Source organism: Aulonocara sp. 'chitande type north' Nkhata Bay, linkage group LG14, assembly GCF_057382095.1.
Source record: "Aulonocara sp. 'chitande type north' Nkhata Bay isolate Kocher_YH1m ecotype deep benthic linkage group LG14, A_spYH_male_GT1.1, whole genome shotgun sequence".
NCBI lineage: Eukaryota > Metazoa > Chordata > Actinopteri > Cichliformes > Cichlidae > Aulonocara > Aulonocara sp. 'chitande type north' Nkhata Bay.
The window spans coordinates 20,326,013-20,346,351 of NC_141357.1; the positions used below are offsets into that span (position 1 = coordinate 20,326,013).

General features: G+C 41.7%; 1 protein-coding gene across 2 annotated transcripts in view; it reads left to right on the forward strand.

Annotated features, from left to right (window-relative positions):
- Positions 1 to 3,280: 3,280 nt before the first annotated feature.
- vps53 (VPS53 subunit of GARP complex) overlaps positions 3,281 to 20,339 on the forward strand; it is a 30,117-nt gene continuing 13,058 nt past the window's right edge. Inside the window, exons 1-14 of one of the 2 annotated variants that reach the window (XM_086261432.1) lie at positions 3,281 to 3,433; positions 3,831 to 3,911; positions 5,662 to 5,711; positions 5,808 to 5,874; positions 11,083 to 11,169; positions 11,641 to 11,756; positions 12,132 to 12,251; positions 14,367 to 14,445; positions 14,549 to 14,692; positions 14,805 to 14,947; positions 15,471 to 15,612; positions 16,421 to 16,519; positions 16,656 to 16,750; positions 17,755 to 17,997. In XM_086261432.1, coding sequence (XP_086117558.1) covers positions 3,347 to 3,433; positions 3,831 to 3,911; positions 5,662 to 5,711; positions 5,808 to 5,874; positions 11,083 to 11,169; positions 11,641 to 11,756; positions 12,132 to 12,251; positions 14,367 to 14,445; positions 14,549 to 14,692; positions 14,805 to 14,947; positions 15,471 to 15,612; positions 16,421 to 16,519; positions 16,656 to 16,750; positions 17,755 to 17,997 — 1,553 coding nt within the window. In that variant the 5' untranslated portion in view covers positions 3,281 to 3,346. The remainder of the gene's footprint in view (positions 3,434 to 3,830; positions 3,912 to 5,661; positions 5,712 to 5,807; positions 5,875 to 11,082; positions 11,170 to 11,640; positions 11,757 to 12,131; positions 12,252 to 14,366; positions 14,446 to 14,548; positions 14,693 to 14,804; positions 14,948 to 15,470; positions 15,613 to 16,420; positions 16,520 to 16,655; positions 16,751 to 17,754; positions 17,998 to 20,339) is intronic. The other variant, XM_086261433.1, reaches the window with a different exon arrangement.

Here is a 20,339-nt window from a genome sequence, read left to right on the forward strand (position 1 = left end):
AGTGTTTACTGATGATGTGCATGCTGGTAGAAGGAGCAGGGTGGATTGTGAAGCGTAGGGCGATACTCTCTGCTCAGATTCAGCCAAATGCTGCAGATCTGATAGGACAGTGCTTCACAGCTCTGCTTAGGCCAGCAGCCTAAGCAGAGAAGCCCAGATCTCCCTTTTCCCAGCCAAGGCGTTCCCCCGGCAGGCCAGCCGAGAGATATAATCTCTCCAGCGTGTCCTGGGTCTGCCCCGGGGCCTCCTCCCGGTGGAACACCTCACCCAGAAGGCGCCCAGGAGGCATCCTTGTCAGATGCCCGAACCACCTCAACTGGCTCCTTTCGATGTGGAGGAGCAGCGGCTCTACTCTGAGCCCCTCCCGGTTGGAAGAACTTCTCACCCTGTCTCTAAGGGAGAGGCCACCCTTCGGAGGAAGCTCATTTCTGCCGCTTGTATCCGCGATCTCGTTCTTTCGGTCACTACCCACAGCTCGTGGCCATAGGTGAGGGCAGGGACGTAGATCGACCGGTAAATTGAGAGCTTCGCTTTTACACTCAGTTCTCTCTTCATCACGACGGACTGGTGCAGTGTCCGGATCACTGCGGCCGCAGCACCAACCCGTCTGTCAATCTCCAGCTCCCTTCTCACATCACTCACAAACAAGACCCCGAGATACTTGAACTCCTCCACTTGGGGCAGGAAATCATCCCTGACCCGGAGTGGGCACTCCACCCTTCAGTCCACTCACATCTTGATTGTTTCATTTTAAATCCTGTGTGATTGAAGCAAAACTACAAAAAAAAGAATATTATGGACCAAACTGTATATGAATATTTTATTTTTTAAAAAGTGTCACATAAAAAAAATTACAAATGATCAAATAACTTGTGACCAAACTTTACTTTCAGATGTTTCGACCATAAAAATCATCCTGAAACTGCCTCAGTCCATTTATAGGAAACCCAGTCTCGACACTGGGGAGAACTGATTTCAAAAACCGAACAGGATAAAAATTTACAATTCTGTTTCCAAGAAATTTGGGATGCTGTGTGCAAAGTTAATAAACAGAATGAAATAGCATTAGCATTTGATGTGCTATCTTTGTACTGTCCTTTGAAAAATATATGCTCATTTTGAATTTAATTCCCTCCCACCGTCCAAAGACATGCAGCTTGAGGGGATAGGTTAATTGGAAAATCCAAATTGCCATTGTGTGAATGTGCGAGTGAATGTGAGTGTGAATGGTTGTCTGTCCCTGTGTGTTGGCCCTGCGACAGACTGGCGACCTGTCCAGGGTGTACCCCGCCTCTCGCCCTATGACAGCTGGGATAGGCTCCAGCGCCCCCCGCGACCCTGAAAAGGATAAGCGGAAGCGAATGGATGGATGGATGGATGGATGGATGGAATTTAATTCCAACAGTCTGTACATGAACATGTTTACCACTGTCTTGCATCATCTGTTCTGCAAACAACACTCCGTAAGTGTTTGTGAACTGAGGAAACAAAGTGTTGTAGTCCTGGAAGCACAATGCAGCTCCAAGATTTCCCCCCCAAAAGCAGCATTTTGCTTCCAGACCTACAGCACTTTGTCTCAGGTATAATTTTCCTATTCTGGTCCGTTGTTCTTGAACGAACTCATAGTCCAAGAACACGGCAACATTTCTGGATTTTATGTTGCTTCCTTTTTCATTTGCATGTTAGGGTTTTAACTGTGGCATTCATAACAGTTGCTACGAAATGCAGATACATACTCAGAAACTGGAGCACATGAGGCATGTCTACATGTGCACGTGTGTTTGTGTATTGCTTCTCATGACAGCAGGAGGCACTGCTGCTCCTTAAATGACAAGGTGTGTTATAAATATGTTAGTCTAGTGGAGTGGGTCAGTTTTTATATATATATATATATATATATATATGTATAGCAGGTAATTTTGGTAAGCTTATAAAACTGTGCTTACAATAAGGAGCAGGCACCTTGTCCAGGGAATCATTTACAGGTCGGAGCAGATGGTGATATATTAAAATTAGAGCAGAGCTATGAGGAGATTTAAAGACTTGTTGAAGGCAGACACTCGGTGTGGGAAGAGCTCGTAAGGCTGTGTAAAATTTAATTAGAATAGTCTGGGAAGGGATTTTCATCACATCATCTCACACAAGGCTTTAAGGAGTGGGAGTAAATAGAAAGTGCATATTTTCCAAGCACACTGTATTTAATTGATTATTATATTTACATTTAATAGTTTTGAAACTACACATGACCTCTCATGCAGTCAGGAGAAAAGATGGGACCTTATGATGCTTCTCATGAGTTCCTGTTGTTGTGCACAAAATCTAGGATATTCTTGTAATCTGCCAAATAACAATGTTCCGAATATCTACAATGATTTCTTGATTAATTTAATTCACCAGCATCGTGTTTCATATCAAGGTATTGCAACACTCATGTAACTTGAGATATGAGATTATATAACCTACCAGTAATTGTATTGTTTTGGCAGTTCATCGTGGACTTTCATTATTCCTCATTTTAAGTTATTTGTGGGCCACTACAATTTTGTCCTACCCACAAGTTCGAAAATAATCCATGCAGAAAAACACTAAAACACTTGTTGTGTTAATTACACCTGTCATGTCTCCTATAATTGTTAGATGATATTTTTTTTAACATCAATAGATTTTTAAAAATAGTAATTATATACTGCAAGTTGTCCCACAGCACATATGCAACATTGTAACCAAAACCTACTTAGCTTGCAAAAGGAAGAGATAAAACAATAAGTGGCATAACAAAGGTGCACAGTCAAGCCCTGTGCTAACACCACAGAACAAAGGTCAATCCTCTTTGACATATTTTCTATCCTTTAACTTTTTTCAAACTAGATTGAATAGATTGAACACTGTCATCTGTATTATCAAAAGAAGACAAATTAAGTTTCCTACCTTACTTTATAGTCTTTATTATACTTGACTTTTTTCTAAGAAAACACTAATACTGATTTGCAGCCCTGTTTCCATACATAAAACAACATGACCAAACATAAAACATGCACAACATTATTAAATAACATTTCTGTGGTCCTGAGTATTTACTTTTACTTTACATTTATATCATAATCTAAAAATAATTCAATTCAGTTTTTCTTTATCTACTGCCAAATCACGATTTGCTAAACAGTCACCCCAAGACACTTTATAGTGTAAGGTAGAGACCCTACAATAATACCCCCACCCTCCCAAAATTTGTAAATTCCGACAGTCCTGGAATGCAGCATTTCCTCTTCCGTCACCGGTATCCCAGAAGCCTCCTGTCCAGGAAGTGTTATGCCGAAGAGATCTTTGCTTTGTATTTGTTTTGACAATGATGGAGGAAGAAGAATTTGAATTTGCTGAAGATCTAGAGGCTATTTTGCATCTAACCCCAGAGGTGCAGCTAGCCATTGAACAGGTAACCGCTTCACCTCGGTACTGAAGGATTTCTTTGTAACCTGTTGTTGTTGGTCTTTGCTAATGTGCTGACAGCTTTCAGCAGGTAGGCTAACCATCTTGCGGGCTTACTGTAGGGTAAAAAGCTGGACTAAGAATACTAGCTATTAAACACCAAGCTGACCGTAATATTAACAGTGTTGGGCTTGCAATAGGCATGTCAAGTAATTAAAATATGATCGCTTTAACGTTACGACGTTAGCCTTAGCTTTTATCTCTTGTTGTTGTTAAATTTAGTATATCATATAATGAATAATTAGCATCACATCACAACTCATTTAACAACATGTTTATACAAAGTATCTGTCGGTCAGCACGTGAGTTTCCGACCAAACGTTGTTTGTTTTTTTGTGTGCAAGGTATTCCCCAGCCAAGACCCGCTGGATAGAGCCGACTTCAATGCGGTGGAATACATCAACACACTTTTCCCCACCGAGCAGGTACACTGAAGTGCTACACAACTGATTGCAGCCAGGTTTTCACTTACACATATATACAGATGTGGTGTGGTCCAGACACAGACTGACACAATTGATAATCAAGTGATAATCTTTAAGTTAGAAGTCATGTTCTCATTTGCCACAGTGGGAAACGTCCCGGTGTTACTTATAATGTAGTATTAACAATGAATGATCCCATTCTACTCTGGAGCTTTAAACTAGCAGGCAGAGTAACAGGACCCATTTGGAAGTAGGTTCCTGCATTTAGGCTTTACATATTCAGGCCAATCAGACAGCCAGGAATGTTTGTCGTAGTATTGTGAATATAGTCATCTGGAACCTATCCCAGCTACCATAGGGGCAGGACATGTGACACCCGACGCAGGGCTAACACAGAGAGACAGGAAACCATTCACACTCACATTCACACCTATGGGCAAATTAGATTCAACAATTTTCTATGCAATTTGAAGTCTATCATTCTACAAAATAAATAAAAAATTAATACATTCAAGACAGCTGCCAGGCTTCCCAGAACTGGATGTTTGAGCAAATTCACCCCTGAGGTCGAACCGTGCAATGTTTACAAAAAAAGAAAGTCCAGACATCAACTTGACTGAATTCTGGGGCAAACTTTACTAGAGCTGAGCATAAACAAATGCTTGAAAACATCGATGAACCGAAAGAAGGTTGTAAAGAAGAGTGGCCTCAAAGTCTTCCACCAAAATGTGAGAGACCAAGAAAACACTTGGTTTCACAAGCTACTGAATAGGGTGTACTGAAAATGTGACACTGTCCTTCTGCGTTTTTTTTTTTTTTTTTTTTTTAACTAAACAGTGAACACAATGACATGGTGTAAAAAGCCATGTTTTTGTTGTCCATCTCAGGTTGTATTTAGACCTGGTGAGGACTCAATCATTTTTTTTTTTTATCATGTCCAATATGATGTCCTGCTGATGGTTTGGTCTGTACTAAGGGTCCCAAAGTGACGACCTAATGCAACTGAAGTGTGTCAGTGTCCTGCTGAAATTGCTAAATATGATTAAATGTAAGAAGAAGGTCATGAGAGAAGAACTGTACAGTTATGGCTTGTTTGTGAAGGGAATGGAACAATTGTTGACTACCTCTGCTTCAGTGAGGGCCTGGATTGTGAGTAATGCCACTTGGCTCCATATGATTGCTTCAAACCTGACTGTGAGACATAGAGGGAATACAAAAAAGAAAAGATTGAAATTTATTGTTGCTTTTCTTGCAGCTTTGGTTGATAGATTAGGCAAAGTATCCTTTTTCATATTAATTTGTTTTATTCCTCTTGCAACAGTTAAATCTAAACCATCTATATCATAACATGTGTATACTCTAGTTCCATAAGGGGTCACTGTAACCCTATAGTTTGTGTTTAGACTGCAGAGGTGAGCACAGTTGTGGAGGCATTTTCGTCCTATTGTGTTATATGCATAATAGTTAGGTTAGGAGTTACACTAGCCCTGTGTAGATCTACTGAACTGACTGTATCATCTGAGACAAAGCTATCTGCTTGTTGAAGCACAAATCTGTGAAAAGCAGCTGCATATGGGTTTATGCTCAGTGTTGTTTTGTGTTAAATGTAACACATGAAATGATACATAGTTAGGAAAATGGAAGAACTTAAAAAACAGTAGTCAACTTGCATTAAAACGCAGATTTTTAAAATGTGTTGGGAAAATTCACTGTATACTTCCCTGATTTCCTGTCTTTGTATTTCCATCAGTCCTTGGCTAATATCGACGATGTGGTAAACAAAATTCGATTGAAGATACGGTGAGTTAGATTTCAGTCAATTTGTTTTTTGTCAATTTTTCTCCTTGTTTGTATCTTACCCTCAGTGTGAATAAATTGCTCTTTCACATTTGGCAGGCGTCTGGATGACAACATCAGGACAGTTGTGAGGGGCCAAACCAATGTAGGCCAAGATGGCAGACAGGTAAGCTGTCCTTGAAATATACTTTGTTTTGGAAATATTGATATAATTGTCCCCCGAGGCATGTATAGCAGGTGTGTTTTATTATGCACCGCTGTTTCTCACAAATCGATGCTAAAACACACACTGAAGACCTTGTAATCCCCAGTGGGGGAGACGAAGGAAAGTAATTATGCCCATACATAACATGTCTGTTCATTAGTTGTGGTGTTCAGGCTTACATCCTTCTCCTGAAGTTAAAAGGGTGCCAGTGGCTGTAACAAACTCAGAAGACGCTGCCCCTCCCCCTCTCCTTCTCTTTCGTCTCTCCATATTGCTTCCATGGAAAAGGACAATATGACTCAGATCCATTCCCGCAGCTCACACTGCCCCTTCTTTACGGAAAACACGTCTGTGAAATAGATTCCCGTATGTAAATACTTAGATTTCTTTACAACCCAGGGTTTGGAATCTTTGCCTTTTCTTTAGAGATCATGGCTGGGAAAAAAAACAAACAATAAAATCAAAACAAAACGAAAAAACGGCGCCTCCTGATTTAATCCAGGTCCTTGCAAAGTCAGAGTTGTTAAAGTGAATGTGACACCTGGTGGGTGAGCCCTGCGTGTTCTGACCAGTTCATGCGATTAGGTGTGCATTGTCGTCAGGTAGTCTGGCCCGGTGGCCGCGTCTTTCCCAGTTAGCTACTGTTTGGTAGCGGAAACACTTTAAATCCCCTCCAGACCAATAACATTAAACAGTCTCACACAATAATTTTACTTTGTTTTTCCAACCCCACAGAGCCATTCCAACTTTTCCAGGGGGAAAATCCTTTCTGCAGATGGAAAGATGGAGGAGTGTGCATTTCAAGAGGGCAACTGAAACATGCAGACAGCTATAGAGTAAAAACAACAAGATCAGCAATTTTCTTATTTCTGCTATTGACCGAACTTGTTCACTGAGCTCGGCGCATTCCTCCAGTTGAAACCCAAGATAGTTATATTTACAATGAAGGATGGGGTGAGCACATTAGGAAGAGAGAGAAAGTTGAGGCAGTCTGGGTATGACTTCAACTGAGGTTTTTTTGAGTTAGACTGTCACATGTGCTGACTGAATATGGATATGTGACTGCCTTAGTGGTCAGAGTCCGGTGAAATACAGATGGGTGAATAAATTGGGTGATAATTGAAGATTGTGTTTTTAGGACTTTAAAAGCTTTTGGGGGCAAATTCACAGTGCACAACCCTGTAGATGTTCTCACCCTCATCACACTAACTTTAGGCTTAACCTTTAAACTGAAAATGTTGGTTTAGTGTCTGGATTGTAACCAAAGACTGTGCTCTCATAAGCAGCGACGATTGTTGAAGAAGTATTCGGTTCATTTGAAACACAACTTAATGTTCTCTCTCTGCACATGTTTGAGGACCAGGGTGAAATTACAGAGAGCACTGTGCGAGTGGATGTAGCATGAATGTCCAGGAGAGATCTGTTATCTCTCCTCTCTCTTTTCTTTTTAATGAGTGGGTTTATTATTATTATTTTTAATAATCACAAAGCGTTTAGCTTTTTTAACAAAATATCTGCAGGTGCTCAAAGACCCATTTTCTGCAACCACCAGCGTCATCTGTGCTCCAACGGCTGTTTGCTACGTGAAAAGACTAACTGATCACTAGAAAACTCTTTCTCTAATTAGTTCCAAATGCCCAGAAAAAGGGCTAATCTGAAACTTGTCAGGGTTTGCTCAGTGTAAAAAAATGAAATTTATTCCTTGCAGGACACTGCAAAAAGTGAACCTTTCATACATGTGCACCACTCCTTCCAAAACAGTGCAAACTGGCTCTAACAGGAATAGAGAGAGAGTGAGTAAGAGGACAAGAGCATCAGAGTTTCTGGTTTGACACCTCGCAGATCCTCAGCTGGCAACCTTGTGAAATTGCACCTATAAGATTAAGAATCTGCATCTTTGTGAAGAAAATGAAACGCTTGTTTTAATTTACTTGCCTTTATGTTTTTTAAACAATAACACTGGATCTTGCACAAGACACTCAATCAGCCAAATGCTTTTCTCTTTTTTATCAGCACGAACTTGGTTTATAATAGGATGGTTGCTCCCATTAGCTAAAGAAATGGCAGCAGTGCTCATATGTAGTTTACATGCATGACTTAGTATTACAGATGCTATTATTTAACATGCTAATGATAAAGTTTAATTTTGATGTTTTTGCTAATCTGGCTATATTTTAAATTTACCAGCTTTTGTTTACCAGCCTGCAAGTTTCCCACCACATACAGCTTGGTCTTTGCATCCTCTCGCCTGCTCGTTGTCATGGCAACGAGGGGTTTTGTTTTTTTTGGGGCGCACACCTGCTCCACAGTCATCTGATTATAACGCCATAGCACTAATGAAGAGGTTATTTTGTGTTTTTCTATAATGAAAATTAAGGACGTTAAATAATTTTGTTTTGAATGGGTTCGAACTGCAGATCAAATATTTGGTATCATTTTCTGCCTACCATTCACAATCCTGTTAACTGGTTGCTGTTTAGGCTTATGGCAGATTGGCACCAGCCACCATCCAAATAATGGTTAAATGACAAAGAAAAAAGTGGCTGGAAGAGGTAAAGAACCAAATAATGATTTGCTGTTGAGTGGCTGGTGCACTGAAACAATAATCTGTTGGTGGCGGCTGTCGTTGTTGAGTCTTTGGATGTTGTGCGTGCTTAAATGATGATTGTATAAACCCCATAAAGGGTGGAGGAAGGCTTTCCTTGGGTTGCTTAGACCACGTCATGCTTTCCTGGCAGCAGTTATGCACAATAACTGCAAATTTCAACTTGTTTATATTAGTAATCAAAGGAAAACTCTTGTTTTTAGAAATTCTGGTGTCTTTTGATTTGGATCACCGTAATAAGTCTCCCTGCACGGTGTTAGGCGCATATTATATCTATGTTACTTTTGGGTTATCTTCCTATTGAGTTGCCTTAGATTGTTAGTTAATGTTCATTTTAAATTGGCTGTTGGGCTTTTATTGTAGTTTCCATGCTTTCATCTTTAGTCTTCTGCAGTCCTGAAGCTATCTCACCATGTGTGTTTTACAGTTTTGTGCAGATGAAGTTCTGAAGAAAAACAGTAGAAGCAGCATAGTAGCTGGCCACTCTTAAATACACAAGAGTGCGTTTGAAAAATGCTGCCTTTGATATTATTTTCTGTTACATTTGGCTATAGCAACCCTTTTTTAACATGAGTGGCGATTTCCTGAGCTTTTCTCCTTTGTCTAAATTGTCTCAGTGAAATGTACACGAAAGCTGCTCAGGCAGCGTTTCAGCTGTTGATCAGATTTATTGTGTTTGGCGCAGAACTCAAAAGTAACATTAAATATGCCCTTTACTTTTAAACGCTGAGAGTCTGCCAGAGGGAGAGGTAAAATGCATCCCAACTGCGTTCAAACAATGAATCGAAGCTCTCCGCTTCTTGTCTGCTCTCCATAATACAGTCTGTGTGCGCCATGGAATATGTGCAGCTTATTGCATGTTAGGGACACACTGGTTTGGATGTGCGTGTTTTTGTGAGTGCAGATAACATCTCTGGCATAGAGGCGCCTGCTGGGCAGTGGTCTCTCTCAGCTTTCCTCAAGGCTAAATACAGGAAATGAGCGCTAGGAAGCGAGCCAGATTGACTCAGCTGAGTCTGCATGAGCGACAAATTTCAGCTTGGGAAGTTTAAGCCTCTTGTGCGCGCACTTTGTTTGTTTAAGATGTGCTCCAGGGATCCTCTTTAAAGATTCAGTGGCACTTCTTTCTCCCAAACATCAGATCAAAGAGGGATCACTTAACCTCTAATTTTTTCCAATTAATTACTCAGCTTGCATAAAAAGCGAAGAAAAGGATACACGAGAGGCTGGATAGATAGCTAGATGCCGTTTTAATAGAAGAACTTTCATGTTAAAACACCCTCTGCAGGATTAAAGGCCAAATCAGTGTTTCGTGACTACTTGAACTGGTCATAGTGTGTCATCTTTACTTTGCTGAATGCCTCCCTAGGAGGCTGTCAGTAATCACAGCTCTTTGACACCAAACAGGAAGGAAAATTAATCCCCTGCTGTCAGTGCAAGCTGTATTTATATGTCTGTGCGGTGGTTGTTGGTGGTACAGCCACAGTTTTGTGTGCATTTGTTAACTCGATGTCCACTTGTTTCTCAGAGGTGCTTTTAAAAGTGGTAAATTCCTTGCACAGCTGGTGCCGGCTGTTAGCATTCCTTCTGTGCAAAAGAGTCCGAGGCCAGTCGAAGCTGCGTCTGCAGAGCTGCCACAGCATCGGGCCAAATGAAGCCCGTTACCTTGGCATCAGATGTCAGAGCAAAATCTGGACCATCAAAGAACAGCTGCCATGTCAGATGATGGGGAAATATTAGAATGGCACCTCAGCTATCTGACAATTTCCACTGTATAATGTTATCTAATCTGCCCTGGCTTAATAGGCTGTTAAAGCTGCTAATGATGTCTTTAGCCTTTATAGTGACAGCATTTATGCAGTGCTTAGCCTTATGGCATATGTGTCAACTTAGGATCTATCAGTGTCAGATATTGAGTTAGCGTGTCAGTTAAACACACAATTAGTATGTTTGACATTGCTTCATTCCAGAGCTGGGAATAGGCATTAGCTGGGCCAAAGCCAGTGTTGTGACCAGATTAATTAATTTAAAAACAAATTCCATGAAAGTTTGACCCACAACTGCAAATGACAGACAAATATTGCAGCCAACACCTGCTTCTCACAACAAAACATCATTAGAAGTGAATCTCACTTTTGGATTTTGGATTTTTTTTATAGAAAGTTGATGTTTTTATTTGAAGTGACATATTTTAATTAAAAGTTTGCTAAAAGAATAAATCAAATTTGACCATCTGCTCCTAACAGACTTTCCGTCTTCTCTGCTAATGAATTTGAGTTGTTTGTATGTTGTTGTTTTTTTGTGGGGGGGCGTCTGTGTGTTGTTCACACATAGCATGATGGTGGAGACAACATTGTACTTCATGAAGAAGCACATAAACATTTGTTGGCCTTTTCCCCCTCTTGTTATGTATTCTGCTCTAATGGTTGACCAGGAAGCAAGCAGAAAACTCTCTGTCCACTTGGTCAAACCTTGGCATGCAAATACTGTGTGAGATTAATTGTTTTAGTGGTTCTTGCGCAGTAGAAGTCTTCTTATCATGTTGCTCTGTTTATTTTGTGCAGGCTTTGGAGGAGGCCCAGGTAGCTATCCAGCAGCTCTTTGGAAAAATCAAAGACATCAAGGACAAAGCTGAGAAGTCTGAACAAATGGTACACACAACAACACACACGTATACAAACACACAAAGGTTTCTGAAGCTCACTGGGGATCTGACCCTAGCAGATGGGAGCTACCATTTGTGTCCTCCTTGTTACAAGAGAGACAGTGCGGCAAGTTATTTAAAGTCCAGGTAATGTGCCGTCCGTGTGTCTTTGTGTTACAAGAGTCCAGGGAAGGCCAGTAGAATGAGTGTTTACAAAGAAGATGGGATGGGATTGTGAGGGGGAGGAGTGGCAGGCTGACTCTCCCTTAGGAGGCAAAAATAGTTTCTCAAAGCAGTGGGTGTGCCGTTAATCCTGCTCTGTCTTTTTGGCATATTGCATCACAAGGCGCACTCACCTTTTTGTGCTTCTTCCTTTCCCTTTTGTGTGCTTTGACCTCCTCCTTCATTCCATGTTGTTTTCCCCACCCTTTCTCCTTGTGGGTTATTTGCCTTTCCTGTCTGACTTGTTCCCGCACAGGTCAAGGAGATAACGAGGGACATAAAGCAGTTGGACCATGCCAAGCGCCACCTCACTACTTCCATCACCACCCTGAACCACCTGCACATGCTGGTGGGGGGTGTCGACTCTTTAGAGTGGGTATACTTAAATCTAGGAACAGAAATACTCAGAAAGTTCCCCATCGTGATAACGAGTGATTTAGTGTATGATCTGCACCGATGCGATGGTACAGTTGGGTTTACTACAGTGTTATAAGTGGTGCAGAAAATTTTTTTTTAACCTTCTACTGCATACTGCAGCACGTGAAACTGAAACAAGAACATTTCATATAGACAGAAGCAATAACTGCATGATATACAGTGAGTAGCATGCTGCTAGAATTCTGCTGGACTGATTTGGATGCACATTATATAGAGAAATTTAGCCCAACTACTTTACACTTGCAGTTACAGAGTACAGGTTTTGATAGTTTTTAAAAATGTTATACTTGCACACATTTTATGTTCCAGAGCCATGACCAGGAAGAGGCAGTATGGGGAGGTGGCCAACTTGCTGCAGGGAGTGGTCAATGTGCTCGAACATTTCCACAAGTATATGGGCATACCCCAGATCAGACAGCTTTCAGAGAGGTAACTTATACGAATGAACACACGCACACCAGCCACTTTATAAGGTATATGTGTTCGAGTTTGAGTTCAAGCTCACATGGGCAATCTCTGGTGAGAATCTCATTTTTAGTAGCCACAGGGTGATTTCTTCTTACAGCTGAAAAACGGTTGAAAACTGGTTACACTAGTAGATGAAGTATGTTGCTTATTGCATCCTGTTTATGCAGATATTGCACACATACAGGGAAACACGGGAAGGAAACTCACTGAATAGGGTTGCATTATGCCAGAATTTCTTCCATTGTGAGAGAGAAGGGACACACTATTTCTGAGGCTGTTTTTATCTCCATGTACTCCTTTTGCATATGTGTGTGGAAAAAGCATTTTTTCACACCATGTTCTTGAGATTAATTGTTCTTGCGGTGTCTCTCATCAGTCTCGTACCTCTAACGCAATTCTTCATTTGAGGATGTTTGTTCAGTCTTGAGTCAGTCGTGCCAATATCTGAAGGTTGCCTCACACAGAGATTTACACACACACACACACACACACACACACACACACACACACACACACACACACACACACACACACAAAGACGTGCAGGCACAGTTCTTAGCTGTGCTGTTGTTGTTTCTTAAAGCTCTTCCCAAATTTCCATTTTTACTAATATTTTCCAAGAACACCAGAATCAGTATGGGACATATTAAGCTGGTTAATATTCAGGTTCAAAGCAAAAGCTGATCCCTAAAAACAAAAAAACATAATAAGATGACCTTCTGTTCTGTTATGATTGAGGTGTGGTAGACAGTGTTCATACCAAATAACAGCTGCATGGAAGAAGTGACTCTGCTGGAGAGAAGGATGAGAGGAAAGACATGGGGAAGATATGAAGGCAGGGCTGACAGCTGGATGCTGGACAGTCAATAGAAAGTATCAAGACCTCTCCTAGAGAAACACGGCCTACACAGACTGTAGCCTCTGGGGAATACACATTTGCAACCGCACAGCCACAGATGGCAGACGCAGACAAGAGAATGCTGCACAGATAAAACATGAACAAGAATGGGTATATGAGAAGGGATTAGGGATCCCATGCGAAGTACAAAGGTGGCATGAGTGACAAAAAACACTGGAATTTCAATGTGGTGATAATTTCAGATGTCAAGGTTTCTTCAGGCAGTGCGGTTTAACGAAGTTAAATGAAAAAACATGTACACTGCTTCAAATCTAAAAAAAAAAAAACAGATATTTCGGTTAAATTTTTTTTTTCCATTAAGTCATGTTCTAAAAATGTCAACTTAACTGGCTAATATGCACGTTATAGCTATGTGACAGGCTCTCTTTGACATTCCTCTATTTAATTCACTGAGAAATTAACCTTTTTTGTTCAGACAGTACTTTGAACCATGACTAAATGGAGCCAGTGTAGCTGTCACCTTTGAGCAAGTTTAACTTTGATTATTTTTTAATAAGCCTTTCTCACTTTATCGCTTAATGCTTTTTTTTTTCTTCTTCTTTTTCTTTTTTTTCTTCCCCCATCTGAGTCATACTGCTCAACCGTGGTAAGATAGATGCCACAGAAATCACTGTGAGCTGTGGAGTCCCCGTATAATTAGAGTCTTATGTTCTGCAGCCAATCAGGACAGCCGTAGATGTTCAGACAACAACATCCAAATGCGATGTTGCATCTCCACCCTCTCCTGTTTATTTGAAATGACCGTCGTGCCATTGGATGCTGTGGATGTCTGCAGGCGGATACAAACATCTTCAAGGAACAGCCAAACTGGCCTTTTTATTTATTTATTTAATATTTTTTGAAAGTATTTTACCCTGTTGAGTCTTTATGTTTTTTGTAGCAGTTCAAAAACACAGTTGGTCATTATGTGTAAGTGAAAGGCTGACGGCTGTAAAAAGTTTTCCCGTTTGACTTTTTGACAAGAACTTAAATAAGGGATCTGCTAACTGGCTGTTAGTCATGAAAGGTCTCAGTCACAGTAGCTAGTGAACCGAAATATGTCTGCCTCTGTTCTCTGTTGTTCAGTATTTTTGGAGGCTAACATTAAAATGCTGTAATTTCAGCAAAATGGACTGAGATAACAGTTAATTGCTCAATGACCATTTTGACCTGTCTAGAGTAAAGGCGGCACAGAGTGAGCTGGGGACTCAGATCTTGGCAGATTTTGAAGAAGCCTTCCCCTCACAGGGCTCGAAGGTAAATATCTCCACCCAAACTCTCCATTTTCATGTGCCTACTTTCCTTATCTACCTCTATTTTAGAACAAACACATCTTTCATGTCCCGAACTATTCTTATAGAGACCAGGTGGGCCCAGTAACGTGCTGAGGGATGCCTGTCTGGTGGCAAATGTACTCGACCCACGCATCAAGCAAGAGATCATCAAGAAGTTTATTAGGCAGCACCTCTCAGAGTATCTGGTCCTCTTCCAGGAAAATCAAGACGTAAGAACTGGGGAGGAAAAAATGGGTTTTTATTTACTGTATGGTTCCATAATAGAGAGGGGGAACCAGGTCAAATCTCATTCTAAAAGAAATGGCTGTCCCTGTTTATCAGGTTGCTTGGCTCGACAAGATCGATCGCCGCTATGCCTGGATCAAGCGCCAGCTGCTGGACTATGAAGAAAAATATGGACGCATGTTTCCTGAAGAGTGGTGCATGACGGAGCGTATCGCCGTGGAGTTCTGCCACATCACCAGGTATAGACGTACAGTAAAACCTGGGATTTAAAACCCATCTGGGGGCATGTGTTGACACAAAAATTAGGTTATGAGTTACACTGTGCATAACTGGTCTAATTTATGCCGATTAGCAAACACTGTGTGTCTGTCCAGCCGAGAAGAATTTGAATGAAATTATCCAGGCAAAAATCGAGAAATTGCTTGTTAGGACTTTTTGGCTTTATGAAAAGAACCCCGCTGTTATGGTGTGCCAGGCCTGACTCCGGGATCCGGTACAACTTTCTGCGCAGTTGACGTAGGTGGCCTACATGAGCAGTGACCTAGTGGGAAACACTTCTCGGTCTCTTTTTTTTCCCCCCTCAACTACATGAGAAGACGTCGAAGTAAGCGGGCACCATGTGTTGCTACTGGGAATGAAAAACATCTGGCCAAAATTGCAGCAGTGTCAAACATTTTGGGATGTCAAATTATAGAAATTAGAGGTAACGCGCTCAAATTGACACTATGTCCGTGTTTTGTGTGTGTTTTCGGTTTCTCCCAGGGCTGAGCTAGCCAAAGTGATGCGAACACGGGCTAAGGAGATTGAGGTGAAACTGCTTCTGTTTGCCATTCAGAGGACCACAAACTTTGAGGGCTTGCTGGCCAAACGCTTCACGGGATGCACTTTGACGGACGTACCTGGAGTAAGAAAAACACACAGAGACGAACAATACCCACCTAACAATACACGTTTTAAGGCTAAAAATATCCACATGCAAATACAGTTTAGATGTAGCAAATTTGATCATAATTGCAACATTAAAAGCACTCTTCAGTCACACCTTCCTTGTTATATAAAAAGCCGTCTAAATACTCTGACAGGGGAAACTGATGCAAAACATGTGCTCTCCAGTTGGGAACTTAACACTCACTGAAATACTTCCAGTTGGCTTTGTTGTAGTTTAAGCCAACTGGAAGGCTACAGATTAATCCCAGTCAGTCAAAACATATCTTCATTTTTTTTTCTATTTCTTGTTTATATACATAAAACTGTTGATTTGTAGCTAATTTTGCTCACACGCACACTGAGTGCTTTTTGGTGTGTCACAGCCTAAAGAAACCTTTTAATCCAGGTCATTCTGCCATGTGGAGGTGGAAGTGATACACACAGAAATGGATGGATTATGAGGGGTGTGATTAGTTTTGCCATGGCCAAGTAGGCCAGGCTTGTTCAGGACTGATAATGTTTAGGCTAGACAGAGTCCCTCTTGTCTTCAGTTCAATTAACACCCTTGCTGGTTGGTTATTCAATCGGGGATTTGGTTGAGTGGAATTTAATTATTGGAGGTGCAGATTTATGAAAGCATGGTCTGTGCTGACAAAAAGGTGATAAATCCTGAATTTAATATTAAACAGCTTTGTTATATTTAATATAATAATATGTAATAGATATGCCACAAATTCTTTAGTGAGAATCAAGCTATTACATGCTCTATTATTCTATTTTTACAGCAGAAGAGGCCAGACAGCCCACTAGACCCAACTAACCCCTTTCTGGAGGATGAGCCAGGAGAGGAGGCCGGCACAGAAAAGGATGAAGATCTGACTAAGGTAAGTTAACCTGGATTGACCTTATTGACATTCTTCGCAAAGTAATTGCGCTCTCAGATATTTCCTCCTTTTGATGAATAACTTTCTTGGGGCTAAATAAAAATGTCCTGTCACCTTTATTCTCTGATTCTTTTAGCCAAAGAAGCCCAAAGCTCCAGACAACCCTTTCCATGGCATTGTCTCCAAATGCTTTGAACCTCATCTATACGTCTACATAGAGTCCCAAGACAAGTGAGCAACACACACTCATAGAAGCAGGAAAGATCTAATTGGATCAGGGTACACAAACCCAGAATTGGGAGCAGGTTGTGTGTAAAGCTGGCACATGCATACTTTTTCCATTGCCCACTCATCAATCAGACCCCCCTTCCCCTCCTTCCTATTCTACTTCACTCCCTTTTTTTCTGTCTTTCCATCCGTTGTTCCTCTATCCACTGTGGCATAAATGTTTCCCATTAGCTCCACAACCACAGACAGTGAGCGAAAGAGAGAGGGAGGTTGAGTAAGTGCTGCCGCAGCAGATCTGCCTATTTTCTTTCCCACCTCTTTATGTTTTTTTTCTTTTTTGGTAGCCTTTCTTCAGGCCCCCTTTATGTAATACATGTTTCAGTTTTGTTTCTCTTGATCCATATTATATTTTTTTATAACCCTCTTTCTCCAAGTCTGATTTTCCTTCTCTTTATTCCTCCTGCCTGTTTTCTTTTCTTTTCACCTCCCCTTTCACTTTTTTACCACCACCCTTACGTCCTCAGTCAGTCACTCCCCTCCCCCAGTGTTGGTGATGGCTCCTGTAACAGTTCTGGAACTGTGGTGCTTGCATGCAGCCCCTGGTTCTTGGCTCTTTGGAGCGTTAAATAGTGTTTGTCTGTCCAAGGGGATGGGATTGACCTATTCTGCAGCTACAGCCTTACAGGCAACGGCCAGATCAGCTTGTCCCCAGTGGGACATAGCAGAAGAGAACAGTGGCCTGCTTGTTTTGTCCTTGGCTTTAGTTCCTTGATTCAGCAGGAGTGGGCCACACCAACTGGCTGTGGACCTGTTGACTGCAGCGCTGATTATTTTGATGCTTAAACTAGTTTCTCCTATTTATCCGTCTCACTCGGTCTGCTTGATAGTTCGTCCATGAATCGATATATGGGGAAAAAACACAATCCTGTTTTAATTAAATAGATTTAATTAATTTCACAAGACCCTACTTCATGCATGGGTGCTTGCTTTCTTTTCTGTTTCTGCAGGAATCTGGGTGAGCTGATTGACCGGTTTGTGGCTGATTTCCGGGCACAAGGCCCTCCCAAGGCTGGCACGGAGGAGGGTGGAGCAGTACTGCCCAGCTGTGCTGACCTGTTTGTCTATTACAAAAAGTGTATGGTGCAGTGCTCCCAACTAAGCACTGGAGAACCGATGATAGCCCTCACAACCATCTTCCAGAAATTCCTCAGAGAGTATGCCTGGAAGATCCTCTCTGGCAACCTGCCTAAGTAAGACCGTTTCAGGTTTTCAGTCTAAATTAAAAACGATATGTCTAAAATGTAATTGGTAAAAGTTATATTATCAACATGACCGTTTCAGTGGTTCTCTGCAACACTTTACACGTAAGTAAAAAAAGAACTAGCATGACATTGTTGAAGATGCTGAATCCACACAAAAACAAAAATCAGACTTTGAAATATATGAGTAATTTTCAACAATTTCCATCAATGACACATATTTATTTGGGATTACCATTTCCTAAACAAGTGTGTCACACCCATAAACTGTTGCTGGGACCGTTTAGCAGTTCAGTCTGAAACTAACATCCTCAGTCCTCGCTCTGTTTGATGAATGAGAATAGCGTGTTGTAAGCAATCTGGAGTTGGTTAAGCTGTGGCAAAACCCAAAATGCTACCAGCAAAAACATCTCTGCTTCACTGGCCACTTAAGAACTCATCACTAGCTTTGGTGTGTACACACACACACACACAAGCGTATGCTTTGCACTGTAATTACACACTTGAGCATGGCGACTAATGCATACCATGTTCTGACTTGTATACATACACTGTCATAGATGCACTCAGACTCTTTGCAAGTGTGTTTACTTAAAGACACCCGTCCAGTGTGGTGTGCTGTGAATTGGTTTTGGAAGAGCCCCTAGAATGGAGGTTGAGCTGTGTTGTGGTTTTAAACACATATTTTGTTTTGACATTTATTAATGACTGGGTCGTCTGTGAAGTCTCACTGGCCCAGTGGCCCACATTTGTGTCTCAGTTACAAATAATAATGGATTCTTTACCAGTGTTTTATTTTATTCTTTAAAGGAGTTCTCTTTAAAGCTCAGTAGAAAAGAGGATCCACATCAGCTAGATTCATGAAGAAGAATAAAAAAACATCCCGAGGTCAATATTGCATAACTTAATGGCATAGAGTAATTCTTTGTCTCAAATTGTAAACAATGTGAAGTCCCACCACAAACATTTCAATTACAATACAATGCAAGCACAAACAATATACCACAGTCTTCGTTTTTTATTTACCGTTTGTTTTTTTTGTTTTTGTTTTTTGTATATTCATAGTTTTTGTCAAATGGAGTGTTTGTGTGTGCTTTAATAAAGTACATTTTAATCCATGACCAGGACTTATTACAAAACTGCAAGGCAGAACGTACCTGCTCGGTGCCCTCTTATAAGTATAATAAATCAGCTCTTGCCTTGGAAGATATCCAACCACAGCACTTCAGCATTCTTATTCCTTTTTTCTCACACCGTCCTTCTCTCACGCATATTTGAGTTTCTTGGCCTAACTGGTACAGCACTCTCAGGGCTGTATAAGTACCTTCTTAAATGAACACATTTTGTCATCACGGGAGGCTCCTGGTCTATCTCTTCCCCAGTTAACCACGGTGTGCCTCAAGGCAGAGTGTTACACCCCGGCCTAGGCAACCGGAGTGCAACACGAAAAAAAGTAAAAATAAAGAAAAAAAAACACACAAAAAACCCCCACTAAAGCTCACCACCAAAATCCCAAAACGAAAGTATCGACAAATCTATTTTACAGCTATTTACAACAAAATATTTATTTACAACAAAACACCAAACTATTTACAACACGGGGGAGATCGCGACCATGACACACTGAAACACAGGGTTTAAATACCTAGAGGGAGCAATCAGGAAAATGGACAACAAGAGGGAAACACAGCTGGGGCAACTCAGAACTGACGAGACAGGGAAACGTAAACTGAAAAGACTAAGATAACACAGACTTTCAAAGTAAAACAGGAAACACATAACAGTCACGCCAAAAACAACACACTGACAACACCGAAACGTAACAGTTCCCCCCACCCAAAAATCAAACATTTAACACCAAGTGAAAAGTTTGATCCAGACAGACGAAGCCGATGAAGGCTGGAGCGGTCCCACTGACCCTCCAGCAGACGACGAAGGCTGGAGCGGTCCCACGGACCCTCCAGCGAAGGCGGATGAAGGCTGGAGCGGTCCCACGGACCCTCCAGCGACGACAAAGGCTGGGGCGGTCCCACGGACCCTCCCCTCAGCGAAGGCAGACGAAGCTGATGAAGGCTGGAGCGGTCCCACTGACCCTCCAGCAGACGACGAAGGCTGGAGCGGTCCCTCGGACCCTCCAGCGAAGGCGGATGAAGGCTGGAGCGGTCCCACGGACCCTCCAGCGGAGACGGACAGCTGAAGCGAAGGCAGACGAAGATGATGAAGGCTGGAGCGGTCCCACTGACCCTCCAGCAGACGACGAAGGCTGGAGCGGTCCCTCGGACCCTCCAGCGAAGGCGGATGAAGGCTGGAGCGGTCCCTCGGACCCTCCAGCG